Source organism: Loxodonta africana, chromosome 12 (genome assembly GCF_030014295.1).
Source record: "Loxodonta africana isolate mLoxAfr1 chromosome 12, mLoxAfr1.hap2, whole genome shotgun sequence".
NCBI lineage: Eukaryota > Metazoa > Chordata > Mammalia > Proboscidea > Elephantidae > Loxodonta > Loxodonta africana.
In genome coordinates this window covers 97453400-97480414 of record NC_087353.1, presented here as the reverse complement: position 1 = coordinate 97480414, position 27015 = coordinate 97453400, and the positions used below count along the sequence as shown (strand labels likewise).

General features: G+C 42.8%; 1 protein-coding gene across 1 annotated transcript in view; it reads right to left on the bottom strand.

Moving 5' to 3' along the window:
* LOC100658137 (radial spoke head 10 homolog B2) overlaps window positions 1-27015 on the bottom strand; it is an 87250-nt gene that overhangs the window by 2689 nt on the left and 57546 nt on the right. Inside the window, exons 15-17 of the mRNA XM_003416521.3 lie at window positions 25675-25818; window positions 12600-12728; window positions 10689-10782 (exon numbers count right to left, since the gene is read on the bottom strand). Coding sequence (XP_003416569.1) covers window positions 10689-10782; window positions 12600-12728; window positions 25675-25818 — 367 coding nt within the window. The remainder of the gene's footprint in view (window positions 1-10688; window positions 10783-12599; window positions 12729-25674; window positions 25819-27015) is intronic.

Below are 27015 nucleotides of genomic sequence, written 5' to 3'. Positions count from 1 at the left end.
ATCGCTAGCTCTTTTCTCCCAGGATCGTGCCAACCTTTCGGCTAGCAGCCAAGTGCTTAACTGTTGCGACACTAGGGTTCCTCCTGCTTCTCATCTACTAAGGCCAAAAGATACTCAATTTGGAATACGTTTAAAACAGTTGATTCTGGGAAGATAATGCTTTGGATAGTTCTGTAATATCAACAGGATCTAGAATCTTTCAAGATGGAAAGCTCTTTTAAGACTGTCTTCCGCTTGAGCTGCTGTGCTCTGTGGTGGAAAGAGAGGATGGAAAAGCTTGATATCATCAGTCAGAACAAGGCCAGGGCTGACTGTGGAACAAGACCATCAGTTGCTCATAGGCAAGTTCAAGTTGAAACTAAAGAAAATCAGAGCAAGTCCACGAGAGCCAAAGTATGACCTTGAGTACATCCCACCTGAATTTAGAGACCATCTGAAGAACAGATTTGATGCATTGAACACTAGTGACCGCAGACTAGACGAGTTGTGGAATGACATCAAGGACATCATACATGAAGAAAGCAAGAGGTCACTGAAAAGACAAGAAAGAAAGACCAAGATGGATATCAGAGGAGACTCTGAAACTTCTTCTCAAACATCAAGCAGGTAAAGCAAAAGGAAGAAATGATGATGTAAAAGAACTGAAGATTTCAAAGGGCAGCTCAAGAAGACAAAGTAAATATTATAATGACATGTACAAAGAGCTAGAGATAGAAAACCAAAAGAGAAGTACACACTCAGCGTTTCTCAAGCTGAAAAAACTGAAGAAAAAATTCAAGCCTCGAGTTGCAATGGTGAAGGATTTACGGGGAAAATATTAAATGATGCAGGAAGCATCAAAAGAAGATGGAAGGAATATACAGAGTCATTATACCAAAAAGAATGTTGACTTTCAACCATTTCAAGAGGTAGCATATGGTCAGGAACCGATGGTACTGAAGGAAGAAGTCCAAGCTGCTCTGAAGGCATTGGTGAAAAACAAGGCTCCAGGAATTGAAGGAATATCAGTTGAGCTGTTTCAACAAACGGATGCAGCGCTGGAAGTGCTCACTCATCTATGCCAAGAAATATGGAAGACCCTTTCCTGGCCAACTGACTGGAAGAGATCCATATTTATGCCTATTCCCAAGAAAGGTCATCCAAGCAAATGCAGACATTATCGAACAATATCATTAATATCACATGCAAGTAAAATTTTGCCGAAGATCATTCAGAAGCAGCTGCAGCAGTATATTGACAGAGAACTGCCAGAAATTTAGGCCAGATTCAGAAGAGTCTATGGAAGCAGGGGTATCATTGTTGATGTCAGATGGATCCTGGTTGAAAGCAGAGAATACTGGAAGGATGTTTACCTGAGTTTTATTGACTATGCAAAGGCATCCAACTGTGTGGATCACGACAAATTATGGATAACACTGCAAAGAACGGGAATTCCAGAACACTTAACTGTGTTCATGAGGAACCTGTACATAGATCAAGAGGCAGTTGTTCGGACAGAACAAGGGCATTGTTTGGACAGAACAAGGGCATACTGAGTGGTTTAAAGTCAGGAAAGGTGTGCGTCAGGGTTGTATCCTTTCACCATACCTATTCAATTTGTATGCTGAGCAAATAATCTGAGAAGCTGGACTATATGAAGAACAGGGCATCAGGATTGGAGGAAGACTCAGTAACAATCTGTGTTATACAGATGACACAACTTTGCTTGCTGAAAGTGAAAGGACTTGAAGCACTTACTAATGAAGATCAAAGACAGCCTTCAGTATGTATTATGCCTCAACATAAAGAAAACAAAAATCCTTACAACTGAACCAATAAGCCACATCATGATAAATGGAGAAAAGATTGAAGTTGTCAAGGATTTCATTTTACTTGGATCCACAATCAACATCCATGGAAGCAGCAGTCAAGAAATCAAGACGCATTGCATTGGGCAGATCTGCTGCAAAGGACCTCTTTAAAGTGTTGAAAAGCAAAGATGTCGCCTTGAAGACTAAGGTGCACCTGACCCAAAAAAGAAAAAAAAAAATTTTTTTTTCTTTTTTTTTGACCCGAGCCATGGTATATTCAGTCACATCATATGCATGTGAAAGCTGGACAATGCATAAGGATGACCGAAGAAGAGTTGACGCCTTTGAATTGTGGTGTTGGCGAAGAATATTGAATATACCATGGACTGCCAAAGAATGAACAAATCTGTCTTGGAAGAAGTACAACCAGAACGCTTCTTAGAAGCAAGGATGGCGAGACTGTATCTTCCATACTTTGGACATGTTGTCAGGCAGGATCAGTCCCTGGAGAAGGACATCACGCTTGGTAAAGTACAGGGTCAGCAGAAATGTGGAAGACCCTCACAGTGGCTGCAACAGTGGGCTCCAGCATAACAAGAATTGTAAGGATGGCACAGGACCGGGCAGTGTTTCATTCTGTGGTACACAGGGTCTCTGTGAGTCGGAACTGACTTGACGGCACCTAACAACAACATTCTGCTGTATGAAGGTGGGGATGGGGAGAAGTTTTGGGACACCTACTATGGAAAGGTAGGATTCTGTGAATAGTCCACCCCACTGACTTCACCTCCCACCCCAGGACCCGCAGAGCCAGTGTGGAAGAATCATAGGAAGGGCCTGGATGACAATGCCAGATTTTACAAGGACGAATGGAACCTTCTTGTGCCCATTTCCCACGAGGACTCCTTCTGACTCAAAGCGACCCTATAGAACAGAGCAGAACTGCCCCATAGAGTTTCCAAGGAGCACCTGGCGGATTTGAACTGCTGACCCTTTGGTTAGCAGCTGTAGCACTTAACCACTACGCCACCAGGATTGCTATATAATAGGTGGGTTTTAAGGTATATAAATTATACCTCAACAGAGGTGTTACGAAGGGGGTAAAAGTAGCAATGTCAGCGTAAATATTTTTAAACCTTTTAAAAAACACCAGCCCTTAGCACCTCAAGTTCAGTAAGTCTACCCTACCAATTCTTCTGCAACCTTCCTGTGGAAGTCTTTTTAAGGGACTCATGTCACAACAAGGAGCCCTGGTGGTACAGTGGTTAAGCACTCAGCTACTGACTGAAAAGCTGGCGGTTTGAAGCTCCAGCGGCTCCACAGGAGAAAGACCTGACAATCTGCTCCTATAAAGACTACAGCCAGGAAAACCCCATGGGGCAGTTCTGCTCCGGCACATGGGCTCCTGATGAGTCGAAATCCATTTGAGGGTACTTAAGAACCACCACCACCACATAAAATTTATTAGGTAAAGATTCTAATTAAAGTCAGGCTTGCTCATTGCAGTAAACACTTATTTGTTCGATAGATATTTCTTAGGCAGCTGCTAAGTACTAAGTCCTGTCCTAAGAGCAGCAGTAGCCACACAGACAGAAGCATCTGCCTTCTCTAGTGTGATGGACATCCTTCTGGTCAGCGCTCCGTCAGCGTCCATGCCTAACAACTTCAATTAGCAGTGTAGTCTCTAAAAGGATTTCTAGTGGCTAGAATGGTATGGATAGAAACCATAAGACATGTTCCATAATCTACTTAACCAAGGTTATTTCCAGTTTTCAGATTTATAAACAATGCCATAGTGCATACCCTTGTATATATCTTTGCCTGCTTCTCCAAAATTACCTCGGAATAAAACCCTACAAGTGGAATTGCTAGCTGAAACACAGTGTGCACATTTTAAATTCTGACGCATGTCTCCTGGCTGCCCTTCAGAAAGGCTGCACCACTTCACAGTCCCGCCTGCAAGGTACGAGAATGTACGTCTCACTTCGCTCTCAGATGCAGCATTTTCTTTCAGCGTTGACGGTCTCTCACTTTGCTGTTTTAATTTGCACTTCCCTTATTTTGCGTGAAGTTAACACATCTCTTCAGATGTTTGTGGGCTGTTTGTATTTTGTGAAAAAAATGACGTCCTGTTTTTGTATTCATTATTCATCTTTTTAAAATTTTAACATCTTAAGGGTATTAATCTGTTACATTTTTTTTTGTTTTTTTACTTTGTTCTTGGCTTCTTTTTCCAAAAGATGATTTTGCTTTCCATGTAGTCAATTCCATCGGTATTTTTCTCTGTAGTTTTTGCCTGTTTTTATGCTTTAAAAAGCCTTTTTCAGTGTTGACTATGTAAATGTTCACTTGAATATACTGTTAATTCTTATCATTTCAAATTTTATAGTTAACTCTTTAATCCATCTAAATTTTTCCCTAATTTTAGCCAATGATCCCAGCTCCTTTTATTAAGTAACCTATCTTTTCCCTGCTCAGCAAAATAACCTCTTTATTATATAGTAAATGCTTATACTTGTGTGTGTTTACAATAATCTGCCTATTCTTTTGCCAGAAGGAAAATGTTTCGTTTATTGTAGTTTGATATTTTCAGTATGTTTTAGTATCTGGGACCACAAGTATCCCCTCAGGTTTCCTTTTAATATTCTCATAACTGTTTTTGTCCGTTGATTTTTTCAGATGAGTGTTAGAGTCATTTTGGCAAAGTCCCAAAACTTCCATTGGGATTGGCTGGTACTAAATTTGTAAATTATTTTGGAGAAAATCTACATTGCTACAGTACTGGGTCTTTCCATCCAGGTATGTGGTATTTCTGTTTATCGAAGACTTTTCTAAAGTCAGTAAAGTTCAGTAGTTTTCTTCATAAAAGTCCTACATATTCTTATCTGTATTCCTAGATACTTTTTAGTTTTGGTTGTTAAACCAGTTGGAACTTCTTAATATTTTCCCTTTTATACATAATATTTTTGATAGTTTATGGGAAATTTTGATTTTTTTTAACACCTGTTTTGTAAACCAACCAACTTACTTAACTCTTGTTAGTTCTAATGGTTTTTTTAGTTATCCTCTTAAGTTTTCTACATAGACAAGGAGATGATTCATTCATTCTTTCATTCAACAAATATGTCTTGAGTCCACAGAATATGCTTAGCATTGTTCAGGCTTGGGGAATACAGCGGTGATTATGACCAAAGGGGGTTGGGTGGATCATGACTGTTTTTCCAGCCTACTGACGTTTTTGTTCTTTCCCCAAAGGAAAAAGTATGGCCTTGTACTTTGAGACCTTTCACCTTTTACTTCCCTTTCCCTTTTTACCAGGACCTTTCTGTCCTGTGCTTCTCAGTTTAAATTCTAGAAGTTTCTTCTCAGTGTTGAGCTTTTCCTGGGAAGACTTTGGTTTGTTAATTTCAAGTTTCCTGTCCCCTTTAAACCATACCCTGGCTCAGTCATAATATGGAATGCTCGAAGTCTTTCCCAGTCTTGGTTGCTCTTCTCAGATTGGCCCACCATGTTTCCCCATGAGTTCTTGTAGGGAATTTTGCCTTCTCACGTCCTCAGGTCTGCAAGGCACTCTGCTGCTTCCCTCTGTCTTTTGTATCTTTACTTTCTCTTGCATCCTGTTTACATTCTGATACTATGCAGGTTAGTGATTTGTCCGTATTCACTCATATTTTGGCTTTCATGGTGACCCTCTGTCATCAAATTTAGTTGTATATGTTGTACGGTTTTTTGATTATGCTTAGTGGCGCTGTCTTTCTGGAGAGATCTAGGGAAATCAAACCCCTACACCACTGCTACCCTCATCTTCCCAGAATTCCCACTCAAGGTGGTTTTCACGTCACCCCCTGTTTCCCAGTTGAGAAACATTGGTCTGTTATTTTCATTTTTATCAAGTTTCCATATCTGGGCTATGCTAATTTTGTTAAATAAACTGAAAGTTCTTTTTATCTTATTTTTCGCTTTGGAGTTGTCTCTATTAAAAAAAAAAAAACCAACATTGCTTTCTTAGAATTTTTACAGAACTTGCTCATAAATACCTGTTTTGGGATAATTTTTCACAGTTTCTTCCCTATGGTTATTGGACTATTTGGGCTTTTTATATTTTCTTGAGCCTACTTTTGTTATTAACATCTTCCTGGAAAATCATTCATTTCAAATTTATTAGCTTAGAGTTTGTATGTAGGATTCTTACTAAAAAAGAAACATCACCTGTGGTTGTCTACTTTGTCCTTCGTAATGAGTATGTGTGTGTTTTATCACTTATTTTATGATTATACTGGGTCGAGGGTATCTGGTTTATTTATCTTTTTACTGAAAGAATCAGCTTTTAGAATCATCAGTTTTACTGTTTTTGTTTTCTGGTACAGAGTCCGTGAGTTTAGGTTGTTAATGCCTTCCTCCTGCTTTCCTTGTGTTCTGTTATTCTACTTTCGCCTCCTTGGGCTGAAGAATGTTTAGGTTACTATATTTTCTTATTTAATGATGAAGGCATTTAATAATATGAATTTTCTCTGGTTATAATATGGCTATGTTTTGTAGGTAATGTTTAAGCTATTTCAGTTTTCTTAGTATTCTTAGAAATGCGATTTTTCTCCAAGAATTATTTAGAAGGATAGAGGTCTTCATGATTGGTAGGTTTTTGTTGTGTTGGCAGAAGTGTTGTTTTCTTTCGTTTTTAATTTCCAAGTGGTTAGATGATACTTTACTTTTAAAACGAACATACCTGTCCTTCTTTACTAGAAATGCCTTCTTCATCATAAATGTACTGTGATCCACTATCCTCTGTGACATCTGATTTTAAGATTGCTTCCATAGTTGTTGTAGGCATTGAGTTGGTGTCAAATGTTACACTTCAGGCTACAAATTAATAAGTTTTATATTTATGGAATTATGTTTACGGTTTAAGATTTACTTGATATATTTGTTTATATTCATTTGCCTAAATAAACATCATTTGCTTATATTACTCATCCTGAAATTAAAGCTTTCAGAATAGCTTTGTTGATCATTTAGTGATGTCCCTAGATACCTTAGACATAGAAGGATAGACAGGAGAACCCAAGACACAACTATCTGGGACCTTCACTCCAGCGAATGGGAGTAAGCCATTCACAAGGACACAAAGTACACAAAGAAATGAAAAGAATTGTAAGAGATCCTTCTTTGTGCCACTCTTCAACCTCAGATTAAGCTACGATTAAACTATTAAGATCTCTGGGACAGAAGATTTGATAACATCTATCTTTTACTCAGCATTTGAAATGCCTTAAGACAAGAATACAAGGACCCCTGGTACAGCAATGGTTAAGCACTTGGCTGCTAACCTAAAGGTTGGCAGTTTAAAACCACCCAGCAGCTCTGTGGGAGAAAGACCTGGTGATCTGCTCCCCAACAGATTACAGCCAGATAACATGGTTTATAAAGAAAATGTTCTACATTCCTACTTTGGTGAGTAGTGTCTGGGGCCATCTAAGATGCCCTATTGGTCCCACCCTATCTAGAACAAGGGAGAATGAAGAAAACCGGAGATTCAAGGGAAAGATTAGTCCGAAGGACTAATGGACCCCAACTACCACAGCTTGCACCAGACTGAGTCCAGCACAACTAGATGGTGGCCGGCTACCAGCACTGACTGTTCTGACAGGGATCATGATAGAGGGTCCTGCACAGAGCTGGAGAAAAATGTAGAACAAAATTCAAACTCACAAAAAAAGATCAGACTTACTGGTCTGACAGAGACTGGAAAAACCCTGAAAGTATATGGCCCCTGGACACCCTTTTAACTCAGGACTTAAGTTACTCCTGAGGTTCAACATTTAGCCAAAAATCAGACAAGCCCATAAAACAAACAGTGATACAAGTAGCTCAACTATGTATATGAGATTAAATGCCCAGGTGCAAGGACAAGAAGGCAGGAGGGGATGGGAAAGCTAGATAAATGGAAATGGGGAACCCAAGTTCTAGAAAGGCAAAGTGTTGACACGTTGCAGGGTTGGCAAACAATGTCACAAAACAATATGTATGTCAATTGTTTAATGAGAAACTGATTTTCTGTGTAAACCTTCACCTAAAGCATACACACACACAAATGAATAAGACAGTGCAAGTTAAAAAAAAAAAAAGATTACAGCCTAGAAAACCCTATGGGGCAGTTCTACTTTATGGGGCCGTTATGACTCAGAATTGACTCGACGGCACCTAATGATAGCAACAAGATGAAAAAGAATACTATGTGGCCGAGTGAATTCTGTCTTCTAGAGAGCTAGAGTTACGTCTCACAAAAATAATTTCCCAGTAGTTACCCCTCTGTATCCCCTTATCTAGATTAACTCCTTCACATCACCATAGTTTTACCATCCTTCCATGCCATCCTGATTTTCTAGTCACTTGGCAGCTTTTAAAATTCAGACAACTGAGTTATATACAACCCAGGGCTCTAATCAAGGTCAGAACAAGACTGAAGATGAGGAAAAATGTCTTCTTACATTCACCAGTGAACTCTCAAAACAACATCTGCAGCTGGAACGGAAGATAGCGAGTCACGGCCACTAGCCTGCAGCAGTCGGAGGAGGGGGCCTGGAGAAGAGATGCCACGATGGCCCGAGGGAGTGACTGTTACAGACAGAGTGTTAGCCACAGGCCCAGCACTTGGCACACATTAGGCACCCAGCAAGTATTAAAGGAAGGACCAGAGGGTCAGGGCAACATCAAGCCAAAGCCGGAGCTCAAGAGCAATTACCAACTAATAATATCAGTAGTAAAATACAGTAATTGGGGTTCATTTATAGTTTTATTTCTGTTATAGAAACTGTCCATCTTGAGTATAGGTTGCAGTTTGGGAAAGTCCTAAGTTAATTTGGTTTATCTGCTGGGATGCGGAACGCTGCAGGAGAGAAAGTGCACAGCCCTGGAGATTGGTACCTAAGGAAAGAGGAAGACTAGGAGAGTGAAGGGGTCACAAGTGAGTATTTGAGGAAGGTAATAGTGTTCATAAAGAGCCCTGGAGACACAAGGGTTAAGAGCTCAGCTGCTATCCTAAAGGCTGGTGGTTCAAACCCACACAGCAGCTTTACGGTAGAAAGGCCTGGCGAACTGTTCCTATAAACATTACAGCCTAGAGTATTCTATGGGGCAATTCAGCTCTATCATACAGGGTTGCTAGGAGTGGAAAATCAACTCAACGGTGCCTAAAAACAACAACAATAGCGTTCATGACTCCTGAGATGAGGTTAATGAGAGTGGGCTTATAGGAGGTGACAACAGAGGAGTCACCGGCGATGAAGAGGAGCCACCAGAGATACGGTGAGGGGCAGCACCCACTTGGAGAGCTGTCAAGAGAGAAATGGAGGAGAGGTTTGGAGAAGACGTGTGTACACAGCTTTGCAAGAAGCTCATCAGTGAAGGGGCCCGGAGAAATCAAGCAGTACCCTGGGGGGACCAGGTGCGGGAGGGCACAGCATGTGTGCGCTGACGGGAGTGGCCATTCCAGGGGCAGGCGCCGTCACTGTCGGGTGGCCGCCTTGTGCCAGGCCTTTGAGGAGAGGAGAGCCCAGGAGAGAACCTGGAGGAATTCGCCATTTATGGAGTAGCGCCCCATAAAGAAGGTGCCACCAGAAGAGGGGGTGCACCAGGAGCCTGTTAGGTCATGGGCCTAAGGAGAGGGGTTATTTTAAGGAGGCCAAGGCAGCCGAGAGGACAAGCAGGGCGACGCTGAGAAGCCCCACTACATGTACAACAAGGAGGCACTGGGTGACCTTAAGGAAAGGAGGGAGTCCCTGGGTGGCACAGACAGTTACACACTTGGCTACTGGCCGAAAGGCTGGTGGTTCAGATCCACCCAGAGATGCCTCAGAAGAAAGGCCGGCTACTTGGAAAAGATCACAATCACTGAGAACCCTATGGAGTGCAGTCCTACTCTGCGTACGTGGGGTCATCATGAGTTGGAATCAACAGCAGCTAGTTTCTTTTTTTTAAGGAAAGGAGAGAGGTGAGGCAGCATCCAGAGTGGATTGTTGAGGAGGTGAGGTGGAGATGAGGAAATGCTGTCAGCAGCGATAGACAGCTCTAGAGACATTCTACTGTGGAAAAGGAGAAGAGAGAATATGAAGAGGAGTACAAGGGACTGAATCAGAATGTGCTTACTGCTGTTGTAAGGAGTCCCTGCGTGGCACATGCAGTTAAGCACCAGGCTGCCAACCAGAAAGTTGGTGATTCGAACCCACTCAGAGGCACCTCAGAAGAAAGGCCTGGCGATCTACTTCCAAAAGGTCACAGCGTTGAAAACTCTGGCTGTGGCTCTACTGTGTACACGTGGGGTCACCATGAGTGGACACCAACTCGACAGCGGCTGGTTTTATTAGGGATTAAATAAGGGTTTGCTTGTTGTTGTTTTTAACTTGAGCACATTTCAAAAGCAAAAGGGATGAGACACAGAGAGAAGGTGACTGTTTAAGGCCGTAGTCACAGCGTCAGGTCCTGAGAGAGCAGGAGCAGCCCAGGCGGAGGCACAGCTGACCGCTGCTGACCTTCTGCCCTAACAACTTGGTTCATCTCGGCAACATGATGCCTCCAAACTTAACTCCGTCAAACGGGGGAGAACTGGAAGCCGCTGTACAAACCTAATTATTAAAAAAAAAAAAAAACAGAAACCTAACCTGTTGCCGTGGAGTCGATTCCAACTCATAGCAACCCTATAGGACAGAGCAGAACTGCTTCATAGGGTTTCCAAGGAGCAGCTGGTGGAGTCAGACTGCCGACCTTCTGGTTAGCGTCTGAGCTCTTACCCGCTGTGCCGTCAGGGCTCCAATTATGTAAAAAGAGATGGTAAATTTCTGTAGACTTCATAGACTTTAAAGCAAGACTCTGCAAGTATTAAAGTTCTATGGTTAAAACACTCACCATTTTGAGATGAAAAAAGGGATACCCCTTTTCCTGCAGGTTTAAAACTAATTCTGGAAACTTTTTCTTCACTTATAGATTTCTTGATCTTGGCCTTTTATGTAAAAAAAAAAAATCATAAAGTAAATTGTTTCTGCATCATTATGGACAAAAATGAGTTTTCTACATTATAAATAATTAGAAAGATTTCAATGAGGCCATTCTCTTTGAGCTAATTTGTCAATTTTTAATGTGCATGAGATGTTGATATTTGTACTGTTGAGAGAGTGATTAACAGTTATTGTATCTCCTGAAAGCCTTCTCCCACAAAACCTAAGGATTTGAAAATCTTTGCTGGGCTTGTTGGAGAGTATTGTATACAATTAACTGTGAAAGGTTGGAGGTTCAAGTCTACCCAGAGGCGTCGTGGAAGAAAGGCCTGGTGAAGTACTTATGAAAAATCAGCCATTGAAAGCCCTGTGGAGCACAGCTCTACTCGGACACCCGTGAGGTCGCCGTGAGTCCGTCGACTCCATGGCAACTAGCACGGGCGCAGGACAATCAGATATAAAGGGCTTTAATTGCCATAACCCCTTGCTATCCAGTTGATTCCGACTCCTAGCAACCCTACAGGACAGAGTAGAAACTGTTCCATAGGGTTTCGAAGGATCCTTGGTGGATTCGAACTGCTGACCTTTTGGTTAACAGCTGTAGCACTTAACCACTATGCCACCAGGGTACCCTTAATTACCATAAAACCAAAAAAACCCATTGCCTTCCAGTCAATTCTGATTCATAGTGACCCTATAGGACAGAAAAGCCCCGTAGGGTTTCCAAGGCATAAAGTTGACAGACGCATATTGCAGAGCGCCTTTCAGTTAGCAGCCGAGCACTTAACCACTGCACCACCGTTTCTATCTCTGGCTAGACTTTGCCTCTGAACTTGTGTCTCCAGCCATGCCCCTCAGCTACGCCACCTGGACTGACATCTAACTAGGCATCTTAAGCTGGACACGTCCTAAAGCAGCCCCTTAACTTCCACCCCCCCCAACTTGTTCCTCCCCCAGCCTTCCCCAGCACAGTAAATAGCCAGCTTCTTTTTCCCGTGGCTCAGAGCAAAAATATTAGGCTCATTTCTGTCTTCTCTTTTCCTCTCAAACTCCACACCCTTTGAAGCACTTTGGATCCAAGCACTTCTCAGCACCATCACCTCTGACAGGACGGTTCCTCAAGCTTCCTTACGGTCTGTCAGCCCAAAGCCGAAGTCAGCCCACCATCTTACTCGGAGTAACCACCAGGTCTCACCTCGGCCAGATGCCCTCCTGATCAGCCCCACCGCCTCACTCAGGCATCTCACGGCCCCCTCCGCCAGGGCTGCAGTTGCTGCCACACTTCCCCTTCAGCAGCCCAAACACGCTCCCACCTCAGGGCCTGTGCACAGGACAGTCTCCTCCAGATAGTTACCTGGCTGCTTTCTCCCTTCCTTTATCTCATCCGAAGGGCTTCCTTGACTACCCCACTGTGCCGCTCCATCTCCATGGCCTCCCTTGCTTTTCTTCATATCACTTATTATACCTAGCAACTGTGAAGCAGACTAGCATGTGGTAACCAGTGCAAATTCTGGAGTCCACCTTCCTGGGTACCAAGCCCAGCTCTACTGCTTACTAGCTACCTCACTCACTGTGGGCAAGTTACTTAACTTCTCTTTTGGCTCCTCATAGAGGTAACAGCACTGAAATCATAAGGTTGTTTGGGGCATTAAATGAGCAAATACCAGGGGTGATTACTCTTATTGGCATGTTATCGCCGTCTGTCCTCATTGCCGCATGAATGTAAGGCCCTTGTGTTCACTGCTGCATCCTGAGCCCACAGGAGGGTGCTTGCACGTAGTAGGTGCTCACTTTTTGTTCTTGGATAATTGTACATACAAACCTCTGATTTCCTGACTCTGCTAATATCAAACGAGAGTCCTAACTTGCTTGACGATGACTTGGCGCTGGCAAAGTGAATGATATCAGATTCGTGGCTTGTCACTGCACTTGGACTCCTGTTCTGAGTGCTCTATGCAAAGACAAACATGAACATTTCGGGTTTACATGGAGATATAGAGAGAGACATACAGATACACGCACATACATGACTTCATCGCGCTATTTACAGTACACTGCACATGAAGTGCACTCTTTGATGGGTTCTGGCATACGTATACAAGATAGTAAACATATCCATCACCGCCAAGAGTTCCTTGTGCCCCTCTGTAATCCATCCCTCTTTCCCCATCCCCAGGCAACCACTGATCTGCTTTCTGTCATTGCAGATTAGTTTGCATTTTCTAGAATTTTATATAAATGGACTCACCATATGTACCCTTTGTTCCCTGGCTTCTTTCACTCAGCATAGTTAAATTTTAAGATTCATCCATGTTTTTTGAATGTATTGCAAGTTCACTGATTGAGGACATACTGTTATGGATTGAATTGTGTCCCCCCAAAACGTGTTATAAATCCTAACCTCTATGCCTGTGGTTATAATCCCATGTGGGAATGGGCTGTCTTTGTTATGTTAGTGAGGCAGGATTCCTGTAGAGTATATCTTGAGTCAACCTCTTTTGAGATACAAGAGATTAAAGGAAAGCTAGCAAGCAGAGACTGGGGAAGAGAGATGCCAAGCCACAGGGAGATAAGGAGCAGAAGCTCAGAACAGACAAGGACATTCCTCCAGAGCCAACAGAGAGAGAAAGCCTTCCGCTGATGCCAATGCCCTGAATTTGGACTTCTTGCTTCCTAAACTGTGAGAAAACAAATTTCTGTTTGTTAAAGCCATCCACTTTTGGTATTTCTGTTACAGCAGCATTAGATGACTGAGACAGAATTTGGTACCAGGAGCGGAGTGCTGCTCTAACAGATAACTAAAATGTGGAAGCGGTTTTCGAGTTGGGAAATGGGTAGAAGCTTGAAGGGTGTTGAGGTGACCGATAGTAAAAGCCTAGATGGCCTTGAGACTGTTGGTGGAATTATGGATGTCAAAAATGATTCTGATGAGGGCTCAGAAAAAAGTGATGAGGAGAGCTATACAGAAAGTCTCTCTTAGAGAATACAAATGGCATGAGCAACAGAATGTCGCTAGAAATGTGGACGTTGAATGTGCTTCTGGTGGGGCTTTAGAAGAAAATGATGAGCATGTGACTGGACAGTGAAGGAAGGGCGATGCTTTTTATGCAGCGGCAAAGAACTTGTCTGAATTATGTCGATATGTTTAGTGGAAGGGAGAACTTTTAAGTGATGAACTTGGATATCTGGCTGAAGAGGTTTCTAAGCAAGATCTTAAAGGGTCTGCATGGTTTCTCCTTACCACTTGCAGTGAAATGTGAGAGAAAAAAGATGGACTGAAAAATGAACTGTGCAAAATGAAAACTTAAAGATTTGGAAAATGCTGTTGTACAAATTAAGGACACATGTCCTAGAATTTTCATCAAGGATGTGGCTACACAATCTGTTGCTAAAGAGATTAAGCCTGTGACTGGTGGATCTAACCACTTGTTGCTGTTAGGTACCGTCAAGTCGATTCCGACTAATAGCAACCCTACGTACAACAGAATGAAACACTGCTCAGTTCTGCGCCATCCTCACAATCATCGTTATGCTTGAGCCCATTGTTGCAGCCACTGTGTCAATCCATCTCACTCAGGGTCTTCCTCTTCTTCACTGACCCTGTACTTTACCAAATGTGATATCCTTCTCCAGGGACTGATACCTCCTGATAACATGTGCAAAGTATGTAAGACATAGTCTCACCATCCTTGCTTCTAAGGAGCATTCTGGTTGTACTTCTTCCAAGACAGATTTGTTCACTCTTTTGGCAGTTTACGGTATAGTCAGTATTCTTCGCCAACACCACAATTCAAAGGTGTCAATTCTTCGGTCTTACTTATTCATATCCAGCTTTTGCACGCGTATGAGGCGACTGAAAACACCATGGCTTCGGCCAGTCACACCTTAGTCTTCAAGGTGACATCTTTGCTTTTCAACACTTTAAAGAGGTCTTTTGCAGCAGACTTGCCCAATGCAATGAATCTTTTGATTTCCTGACTGCTGCTTCCATGGGTGTTGGTTGTGGATCCATGTAAAATGAAATCCTTGACTACTTCAATCTTTTCTCTGTTTATCATCATGTTGCTTATTGGTCCAGCTGTGAGGATTTTTGTTTTCTTTATGTAGAGATGTAATCCATACTGAAGGCTGTGGTCTTTCATCTTCATCAGTAAGTGCTTCAAGTCCTCTTCACTTTCAGCCAGCAAGGCTGTGTCATCTGCATAACACAGGTTGTTAATGAGTCTTGCCCCAATCATGATGCACCATCTTTCTTCATACAGTCCAGCTTCTGGGATTATTTGCTCAGCATGCAGGTCAAATAGGTATGGTGAAAGGATATAACCCTGACACACACCTTTCCTAACTTTCAACTGCACAGCATCCCCTTGTTCTGTTTGAATGATACCTCTTGATCTATGTACAGGTTCCTCATTAGCACAATTAAGTGTTCTGGAATTCCCATTCTTTGCAGTGTTATTCATAATTTATTATGATCTACACAATCGAATGCCTTTGCATAGTCAATAAAACACAGGTAAATATCTTTCTGGTATTCTCTGCTTTCAGCCAGAATCCATCTGACATGAGCAGTGATATCCCTGATTCTGAATCCGGCCAGAATTTCTGGCAGTTACCTGTCAATATATCACTGCAGCCACTTTTGAATGATCTTCAGCAAAATTTTACTTGCATGTGATATTAATGATATTTTTGGATAATTTCTGCATTCGGTTGGATCACCTTTCTTGGGAATAGGCATAAATATGGACCTCTTCCAGTCGGTTGGCCAGGTAGCTGTCTTCCAAATTTCTTGGCATAGACGAGTGAGCGCTTCCGGCGTTGCACCCGTTTGTTGAAACATCTCAATTGGTATTTTGTCAATTCCTGGAGCCTTGTTTTTCACCAATGCCTTCAGTGCACCTAGGATTTCTTCCTTCAGTACCACCATTTCCTGCTCGTATGCTACCTCCTGAAATGGCTGAATGTCAGCCAATTCTTTTTGGTGTAGTGACTGTGTATTCCTTCCATCTTCTTTTGATGGTTCCTGTGTCATTTAATATTTTCCCCATAAAATCATTCAGTATTGCAACTTGAGGCTTGAATTTTTTCTTCAGTTCTTTCAGCTTGGGAAATGCCAAGTATGTTATTCCTTTTTAGTTTTCTATTATTTCCAGGTCCTTGCACATGTCATTATAATACTTTGTCTTCTCAAGCCACCCGTTGATATCTTCTATTCACTCCTTTTACTTCATCATTTCTTCCTTTCACTTTAGCTACTCAACATTCAAGAGCAAGTTTCAGAGTTTCTTCTGACATCCATTTTGGTCTTTTCTTTCTTTCCTGTCTTTTTAATGACCTATTGCTTTCTTCATGTATGATGTCCTTGATGTCATTCCACAACTCATCTGGTCTTCGGTCATTAGTGTTCAATGCATCAAACCTGTTCTTGAGATGTTTTCTAAATTCAGGTGAGATATATTCAGGGTCATACTATGGCTCTCATTGGCTTGTTCTAATTTTCTTCAGTTTCAACTTGAACTTACATATGAGCAGTTAATGGTCTTTCTGCATTCAGCCCCTGGCCTTGTTCTGACTGATGATATTGAGCTTCTCCACCATCTCTTTCCACAGATGTAGTTGATTTAATTCTGTGTGTTCCAACTGGGGTGAGGTCCAGGTGTATTGTCCTTGTTTATGTTGGTGATAAAACGTATTCCAATGAAGAAGTCGTTGGTCTTGCAAAATTCTGTCAAGCTATCTATAGCATCGTTTCTGTCAGCAAGGCCATGTTTTCCAACTACCGATCCTTCTTCTTTGTTTTCAACTTTCGCATTCCAATCACCAGTAATTATCAATGCATTCTGATTGCATGTTCAATCGATTTCAAACTGCATAAGTTGGTGAAAACCTTCAGTTTCTTCATCTTTGGCCTTAGTGGTTACTGCGGAAATTTGAATAATAGTATTAACTGGTCTGCCTTGTAGGCAAATGCATATCATCCTGTCAATGACAGCGTTGTACTTCAGGATGGATCTTGAAATGTTGTTTTTGATAAAGAATGCAACACCATTCCTCTTCAATTCGTCATTCCTGGCATAGTAGACCATATGATTGTCCAATTCAAAATGGCCAATACCAGTCCATTTCAACTCACTAATGCCTAGAATATTGATGTTTATGTGTTCCATTTCATTTTTGACGATTTCCAATTTTCCTAGATTCATACTTCGTACTTCCACGTTCCTATTATTAATGGATATTTGCAGCTGAGTTGTGCCACATCAGCAGATGAAGGTCCTGAAAGTTTGACTCAATCTAGGTCATTAACAACCTGCATTATGCAGATGACATAACCTTACTTGCTGAAAGTGAAGAGGACTTGAAGCACTTACTGATGAAGATCAAAGACCACAGCCTTCAGTATGGATTACACCTCAACATAAAGAAAACAAAAATCCTCACAACTGGACCAATGAGCAACATGATGATAAACAGAGAAAAGATTGAAGTAGTCAAGGATTTCATTTTACATGGATCCACAACCAACACCCATGGAAGCAGCTGTCAAGAAATCAAAAGACTCATTGCATTGGGCAAGTCTGCTGCAAAAGACCTCTTTAAAGTGTTGAAAAGCAAAGATGTCACCTTGAAGACTAAGGTGTGACTGGCCGAAGCCATGGTGTTTTCAGTCGCCTCATACGCGTGCAAAAGCTGGATATGAATAAGTAAGACCGAAGAATTGACGCCTTTGAATTGTGGTGTTGGAGGAGAATATTGAATATACCATGGACTGCCAAAAGAGTGAACAAATTTGTCTTGGAAGAAGTACAGCCAGAATGCTGCTTAGAAGTAGGGATGGCAAGACTACATCTCACATACTTTGGACGTGTTATCAGGAGGAATCAGCCCCTGGAGAAGGAAATCATGCTTGGTAAAGTAGAGGGTCGGTGAAAAAGAGGAAGACCCTCAACGAGATGGACTGACATAGTGGCTGCAACAGCAGGCTTAAGCATAACAACAATTGTGAGGGTGGAGCAGGACTGGGGAGTGTTTTATTTGTTGTGCGTAGGGTTGCTATGAGTCGGAACTGACTCAGTGGTACCTAACAACAACAATGGTCTCTTGGTAAATGTTTCATGTACACTGGAAAAGAGCATGTATTCCACTGTTGTCATGTAGGTTGAGTTGGTTGATTGTGTTATTCAAATATACTATATCGTTACTGGTTTCTGCCTGCTTGCTCTGTTATTAATTGTGGATTTGTCTGTTTTCTATCCATTTTTACTTCATGTCATTTGAAGCTCTGTTAAACATGCATACCCATTTAGGATTATTATGTCCTTTTACTTAACTGACCCCTTTATCATTACTAAATGACCCTCTTTATCCCTCCATAACATTCTTTGCTCTGAAATCTATTTTTTCGGATATATTTACTCCAGCTATCTTTGATTAGTATTTGTATGGTATATCTTTTCCCATACTTTGACTTTTCATCTATTTGTGTCTTTATATTTAAAGTGGATTTACTGTAGACACATAATAGGCGGGGGTTGATTTTTTATTCAGTCTGACAGTCCCTGCCTTTTACTTGGGGTGTTTAGATCATTTACATTGGAAGGGATTAGCTACCATCCTGCTGTTGCTGTTTGTCCCACCTGTTCTCTGTTTCCTTTTTCCTCTTTTTTTGCCTTCTTTTGGATTGAGAATTCTTTTATACTTTCTATTTCACATTCTTTACTGACTTATTAACCGTAACTCTTTGTTTTGGTGTTTTTATGGTTGCTTTAATGTTTGAAATATACATCTTTAACTTTACAGTCTACTTTCAAGTAATATTATACCCTTTGATGGCTTTTTTTTTTCACTTATAGTATATTGTTGTTGATAACCTTTTATCAAGTCAGCCCCTGACTCATGGCGCCCCCATGCACAACAGAATGAAACACCACCCAGTCCTGTGCCATCCCCATCATTGGTTGTGGATCGGACCATTGTAATCTATAGGATTTTCATCGGCTGATATTAGGAAGTAGATCACCAGGCCTTTCTTCCTTGTCTGTCTTAGTCTGGAAGCTCTGCTGCAATCTGTTCATCATCATAGCAACACGTAAGCCTCCAGTGACAGCTGGGTAATGGCTGCACTTGAGATGCACTGGCTGGGAATCAAGCCCAGGTCTCATTGTAGAAGGTGAGAATTCTACGGGTACCACCACTGCCCGGTCTCAGTTCTTAAAACAGTGTACTTCCATTTCCCCTTTTCCAGCCTTTGGTCTATTATTGTCATACTTCTTCATATGTTATAAACCTCACAGATGCTGTTTGCTTTAAGAGTCAGTTATCTTTTAATGAGATTTAAAAACAAAGAAAAGTATTTTATATATTAATCCACACAGTTAATATTAGGGTCCAGATTTCCATCTGGTATCATTTTCCTTTTGCCTGGAGGACTTCCTTTAACATTTCCTGTAGTGACTGGTCTTCTGGTAATTCTTTCAGCTTTTATATGTCTGAAAAGTGTTTCACCTTCACTTTGGAAAGACATTTTTGCTGGGTATTGAATTCCAGGTTCTCAGTTTGTCTTTCTTTCTGTACTTTAAAGATGTTGGTGCCACTGCAACAAGAAGTCTGTTGTCGTTCTTATTTTGGTTCTTCTGTACATTATGTCTTTTATCCCTGGCTGCTTTTAAGACTTCCTATCACTGGTTTAAAGCAATTTGATTATGATGTGCCTTGATGTAGTCTTCTTAATATTTCTTCCGTTGGGATTTGTTGAGCTTCTTGGATCTGTGGGTCTATAGTTTTCTTCAGTATTGGAAAAATTTCAGATTATTTCTTTAAATAATTTTTCTGTTTCCACCTGCTCTCTGGGATGTTAGTTATACATATGCTAAGCTGCTTAAAATCTCAGTTCTCTGATGCTCTTTTTGTTGTTGTTGTTGTTTTCAGTGCCTTTTCTCTGTGTGTTTTATTTTGGATCATTTCTATTGTTATGCCTTCAAATTCACTAATCTTTTCTAGAGTTTAATCTGCTGTTAATCCCATCTACTGTATTTTTTTTGTAATTTATTTTTGTTGTTGAGAATATACACAGCAGAACATACACAAATTTTACAGTTTTTACATGTACAATTCAGTGACATTGATTCCATTCTTTGAGCTGTGTAACCATTCTCACTCTCCTTTTGTTCGTTGTTGTCCACCATTAAATTAGACTTACTGCCCCCTAAGCTTCATATATAACCTTTCAAGTTACTGTTGTCAATTTGATCCCATATAGATCTTAAAAGAACATTATGCTCATGGCAGACATTCTTTACTAGTTAAGCCAAACTATTGTTTGTTGTTAAAAGAAGACTTCAGGGAATATTTTGGTTTAAAGTTTAAAGATTATCTCAGGGCAGTAGTTTCAGGGGTTCTTCCAGCCCCCATGGCTCCAGAAAGTCTGGATTTCATGAGAATTTGAAATTCTGTTCTGCATTTTCCCCCTTTTGATCAGGACTCTTCTATAGACTCTTCAATTAAAATGTTCAGTAATGGTACCTAGGCACTATCTAGGTCTTCCTGTCTCATGGTAAAGGACACAGTTGTTCATGGAGGTAATTAGCCACACCATCCAGTGTGTTTTTTATTTCAGACATTGTATTGTTCAACTCTACAAGTTAAATTTGAGTCTTTTTTACATCTTTAATGTCTCTCTTTAACATGCCCCTGGTTTCCTCTAACTTCTTGAACATATAGAGTATATTTATAAGTATTTGCCTACTAATTCTACCATCTGGGTCCTTTCTGGGTCTATTTCTGTTGACTGGTTTTTATTACATGTCCTAATATCTTGCTTCTTTATATGCCTGCTAATTTTTTATTGGATGACAATGTTGGAGGTCTGCCTCTACGCCTCCCATCCAGGCTGCCTAAGTAAAGGCCTTGGGCTCAGAGCATTCTCTGATAGGGAGGCTGGGAACAGGGTCACCTTCTCTCTCCCAGTTCCTTCTCGTTAGAGAAGGCTTCCTTCTCTTCTGGACACGCAGTAACTTTCTCTGTCTCTTGCATATGCATGGGTGCTATATGGCACCTGATGAACGCTACTTCTATATCTATTCCCACAGGGAGTGAACGGGGTCTCTGATCCTGGAGCACAAGGGGAGGGGTATGTGGGATTATAAGAGCCGGCCTCGAGGGATGGACTGAAGTGGAAATGAGCTTTGCAAGGCCAAGCAAGTGCCCTCATGTGGTTGGCTAGTTCACTATAGTTTGCTGAGTCATCCTTACGTAAGCTTCTGGGAGGGAGCCACTACTGTCCATGACCATTATAAAACCTTTGCCCTCCCACCGTGGGATACAGAGACCTGCTTTGGTCCTGCTGCAGCCCAGGACTTGCCTCCTACGTCTCTCTCATACACTTCTTCACTGCCATCTTGGAGTTGCCCACCTCCTCCTTCAGTCTCTCAGCACCCTTCCAATTTTGGAGGCAAGCTTCACGTTACTAGTCCATGTCTAGACAGACAGACATTTAAAGTTTACATTATGAGTGCTGGAATTTTTTTTGGTATTTAAATGTTTTTGTGCTTTTTTTCTGAGATGCAGTTAAGTTACTTGGAAGTAGTTTGATTCTTTTGAGCCTTGCTTCTTTTAAGCTTTGTTAGGTAGAGCAAGTGCAGCCTTTAGTCTAGGGCTAATTTGACAGTTAAGCACTGGGTTACCAACTGTCATGGATTGAATTGTGTCCCCCAAAAATGTGTGTATCAGCTTGGCCGGGCCATGATTCCCAGTATTGTGTGATTGTCCACCATTTTGTCATCTGATGTGATTTTCCTATGTGTTGTAAATCCTCCCTCTATGATGTTAATGAGAGGGGTGAGCGGCAGTTGTGTTGATGAGGCAGGACTCAATCTGCAGGATTGGATGGTGTCTTGAGCCAGTTTCTTTTGGGATACAAAAGAGAGAAGTGAGCAGAGAGATGAGGGGAGGGGGAGACCTCATACCACTAAGAAAGCCGTGCCGGGAGCAGGGTTCCTGCCCAGAGAAGTTGCTAATCCAGGGAAAGATTGATGGGAAGGACCTTCCTCCAGAGCTGACAGAGAAAGCCTTCCCCTGGACCTCATGCCCTGAATTTGGACTTCTAGCCTACTTTACTGTGAGGAAATAAATTTCTCTTTGGTAAAGCCATCCACTTGTGATATTTCGGTTATAGCAGCATTAGATAACTAAGACACCAACCAAAAGGCTGGCAGTTTGAACTCACCCAGAGGCACCTTGGAAAAAAGGCCTGGTGATCTACTCCCTAAAGGTCATACATAGCCTTGTAAACCCTATGGAGTGCAGTTCTTTCCTGACACATGGGGTCACCATGAGTTGGACTGACTCGACGGCAACTGGTTAGTTAGTTGGCCTACATACTGACGCAGTACCCTTATAAGTACTCATCCCAGTGCCCCTTATGTAAGGAGGGCTCTCCACTCTGGTTATTTGGAATGTGAACCCTTCCCAGCCCAGTGTGATCTTTAGCACTTATTCCAGGTCTTTCCTTGGCCTTCAGTAGTTTCCTCACATGTGCGCACATCAATACACTCAGCCGACAACTGAAGGGGAGCCTTCTGCAGATCTGTGTGTGTGTGTGTGTGTGTGTGTGTAGCTCTCTACTCTCGAGAAAACTGCCACATTGCCTCCTAAAACTATTGGAATGTGTGAAGTTGCTGCAAGCTGAGCATCTCTCTTGACCCCAAATACAGTCCCAAAATTATTGGTCAAAAGGGAGCGTGATTTGCTTGGAACATGACACCAACATCCAATTTCCAGGAAAGGATGATAGGAACTAGCCCCTGGGCCAAGTGACTATCACAGGGTATGAGAAGAACACAGAAGCTACATGGAATGTCATATTGAAAACTGGGCTTGAACTTGAACAGATTATTTTTGAGGATGTTCCCTGGATCAGCACGTTTGCACCCATATCATTGAAGCCCACAGTGGTGGCATCCATGAGCTCACGGATGAATTCAAGGTGGACATCATTCACCTAAGCATAAAGCCCCAGACTGAGACTGTGACCCAAGACCAGGCTCCTGAAGAACTTGGAGAAGCCATGAGTCATATCCTCAACCTGGAGGAGGCCTACTGGCTGATGTGGTGGGCAACGAGGCACTGAAATGGTCCATGAAGCCCCAGCACACAAGTCCAAGGCACATCCGAGAGGTTTGTGAGAGACGCTCCCGGACAGCAAACAAGAGCGAGAAGGCGCCTTGTGTGAGCAGCTCTGAAGAGCTTCCCAGCTGTGGGTGAGAAGGCTCCTTGTGTGAGCAGCTCTGAAGAGCTTCCCAGCTGTGGGTGAGAAGGCGCCTTGTGTGAGCAGCTCTGAAGAGCTTCCCAGCTGTGGGTGAGAAGGCGCCTTGTGTGAGCAGCTCTGAAGAGCTTCCCAGCTGTGGGTGAGAAGGCTCCTTGTGTGAGCAGCTCTGAAGAGCTTCCCAGCTGTGGGTGAGAAGGCTCCTTGTGTGAGCAGCTCTGAAGAGCTTCCCAGCTGTGGGCGAGAAGGCGCCTTGTGTGAGCAGCTCTGAGGAGCTTCCCAGCTGTGGGCGAGAAGGCGCCTTGTGTGAGCAGCTCTGAGGAGCTTCCCAGCTGTGGGCGAGAAGGCGCCTTGTGTGAGCAGCTCTGAGGAGCTTCCCAGCTGTGGGCGAGAAGGCGCCTTGTGTGAGCAGCTCTGAAGAGCTTCCCAGCTGTGGGTGAGAAGGCTCCTTGTGTGAGCAGCTCTGAAGAGCTTCCCAGCTGTGGGCGAGAAGGCGCCTTGTGTGAGCAGCTCTGAGGAGCTTCCCAGCCGTGGGGCTCAGCTGGCTCTGTCTTAGGTTCCTCGTGCTGCTGTCACACAAGCAGCACAAGTGGATGCCTTTAAAGAACAGAAATCCATCGTCTTCCAGCTGAGGAAGCTGTGAGCTTGAATTCAGGGCACCGGCTCTAGGGAAGGTCCTCTGTCAGCTCTAGGGGATAATCCTGTCTCTTTCAGTGTCTGTGGCCCCGCTGTTCCTGGGTTCCTTGGCAATTGTCACATAGCATAGGTCTTCCCCCATTTGTTCTTCCTTCTCTATCTAGTCTACTCCTTTTATAAGTCAGAAATGATTAGGTTTAGGGCACACCCGACACTGATATGGCCTCATTAACATAACAAAGAAACCCTATTTCCAAATGGGATTATATCCACCAAACCTATGGCCGTCCAGTCAATTCTGACTTACAGCGACCCTATAGGACAGAGTAGAACTGCACCATAGGGTTTCCAATGCTGTAATCTTTATGGAAGCAGATGGCCACATCTTCCTCCCATGGTTTGGCTGGTGAGTTTGAAACGCCAACCTTTTGGTTAGCAGCGGAGAGTTTTAACCACGGCGCCACAGGGCTCCATCACATCCACAGGGTTAGGATTCCAACACATATTTTTGCAGGATGCAGTTCAATCCACAACATCACCCAGGACTCTTCGGCCCCAAATGATAGAGATTAGAAAAAAAAAAAATCATTTCTACCTGCTAACCTAAAACCCCCACCAAAAAATGGTTTGTCTCAATTTGACCTGATGACTGGATCCTTCAGTAAATTGCCGACACTGTCCCTGTGCCCTGAGGTCTGCCAGTGAAGGCCAGAGTGGCCAGGCTGTTAACAGGCCCTGTCCTTAGTGACCTGGTAGGCATCTCATGTACTCTAGCAGCTGGCTCTTGACATCTCTCCACGGGGACAGGCTTTCTACCCTTGTAAACACAAGACGTGTAACTGAGGCACTTCCTAATAAAACACTTCAGGTATCTGGAGCCTCCTGGTCCACCTGCATGCCCGTGGGCACGTTGACCTTCACTGCTGTGGCTGGGAGTCTACCACCTGCGCCAGGACCAGGAAATCCATTTTCCCCAACGCAAAACAAAAAAGACAACACGTTCCTTTCAAATGGTGATAAGAAATCTTAAAATTCTCTCCTGGATTTGAGACCAGAGGACTCCCTGAGACTATTGCCCTGGGATAATCTTTAAACCTTGAGTTGAAACTATCCCCTGAGATCACTTTGTAGCTAAAATAACAGATTGGCATACAAAAGAAAATCACCTGTGAGTACTGCGCTCCATTAAAAAATTATCTATAAGACCAAAGGTCAGCAATTACTTAAAAAAAAAAAAAATGAGAAGATAACTGTCATGGATTGAATTGCTTTGCCCCTAAAATACCAACTTGGCTAGGTCTTGATTCCCAGTATTGTGTGACTGTCTACCATTTTGTTATCTGATGTGATTTCCCCTATGTGTTATAAATCCTATCACTACGATATAAAGAGATGGATTAGTGGCAGTTATATCGATGAGATCTACAAGATGAGAGAGTGTCTGAAACCAATCTCTTGAGATATAAGAGAGAGAAGCGAGCAGACAGGCATGGGGACCTCATACCACCAAGAAGCAAGAGTCAGGAGAATAGCACTGAGAAGCTCCTTGACCAGGGAAAGACTGATGACAAGGACCTTCCTCCAGAGCCAACAGAGAGAAAGCGTTCCCCTGGAGCTGACACCTTGAATCTGGACTTGTAACCTACTAGACTGTGAGAGAATAAGTTTCTCCTTGTTAAAGCCATCCACTTGTGGTATTTCTATTATAGCAGCACTAAATGACGGCAGTGGGTTTATATGACTAAGACAGTAACCAAGCAGGGAAACTAGATTATTGGAAATGAAACAACCGGAACAGAAACAATGAAAACATTCATGAATTGTAAAGAGTGTAGCCAGTGCCACTGAACAACTTGTGTAAAAATTGTTGAATGGGAACCTAATTTGCTGTATAAACTTTTGCCCAAACACAATAAAATATTTTTTTAAAAGTCTTTCCTGGAAGGATTACAAGAGCCCAAGGCAGTTCTGTACGCTCCGAGAAATCGCTTGTTACCTGATTTGCTATGGTCTGCATACTCCCGTATCTGTTTCCAGACAGCTCTTCATTTGGAACACTGATACCTGATTTAGTCGTTTGGTCAGTAACAGCGATGAGTGCAAAGCTTAAAAGAGCTTCGAAGAATTCAAGGAACACCAGCTGCAATATAAGAAAACAGAGAATCGCCTTCATTCTGACACAACTGGAGGGGACCTAGAGCTTCACTTAGGTGTTCATTTCTATTCTCCAGAGACCATCTCATTGAATGTTCAAGGCATCAGGGGTATAGAATATTTTGTAGTAAAAACTACAGCATTTAAGAATTTACTGCGTATTTATATTCTAACATTAGATGTGTAAGTCATTTAGTCTTTGGGTAGAAACATGTTATTTTAGCTTACTGATGAAAGAAAATCATCTTCAAAGGTGTTCCCTGTTTTCCTGAACAGCTAGAGAAGCAGCTCCTGTAAGCCCAGACAGCAAGCACGTTTTACCACCTGTACGCTCAGCCCAGTGCCTGCACCCGGCGTCCCCCGTGTGCCCGACACACAGGCCTGCCTCTGCCTGGGGGGCCCTGCGTCATGGTGATGGCTTGGTTTGGACATGGCTGTCCTGTCTGCTGATCCTGAGCCCGTGTCCCTGAGGATCTGAGCCGGAAGAGGCCCACTCATCTGGCTCTGGGCAGGCCTCTGCTCCCAGGGATTTGCTCAGAGCACCCCGAGCCGTGTCGGCTGTGCCAATGGTTTGCCGAAACCTTCCTGAAGGTGGGTTTAGCCGGTGAAATGAGACATAGGCTTTATGTGAGACATAATACAAGAGGAGGACGTTAAATTTTAGTTCCTTGAGCGCCTGCCCTAAATTTGACGACTTCTTCTGTGACCTCAACTAATATTCAGTCCCTGTCCCCCTCAAGGCTCCCCAAAGCACCCGTCAGTCACCTTGCAAACCAGAAAAAAACAAACCCTTTGCTGTTCAGTCTTTTCCAACTCATGACAACCCCATGTGTGTTAGAGTAGAACTGTGCTCCACAGGGTTTTCAGCGGCTTTTTTTCCCAGAAGTAGATCGCCAGGCCTTTCTTCCGAGGTGCCACTGGGTGGACTCAGCCAGCCAGCCTTTTGGTTAGCAGCTGAGCACGTTAACTGTTTACACCATCCGAGGACTTCCCGCACCTTGTAGTGGTCACGAACTCCCTCAGCTCTGCTACGGGAAACAGCGGGCCCTAGTGGAGAGAATGTGGGCTCTAGAAACACGCAGAACTAAGCCGGAATTGTGGCTCGGCCATTTACCAGCTGGCCGGCCTTGGACAAGTCGCTGCACCTCGCTGAGCTTCAGTTTCCTCATCTGTAAAATGTGAG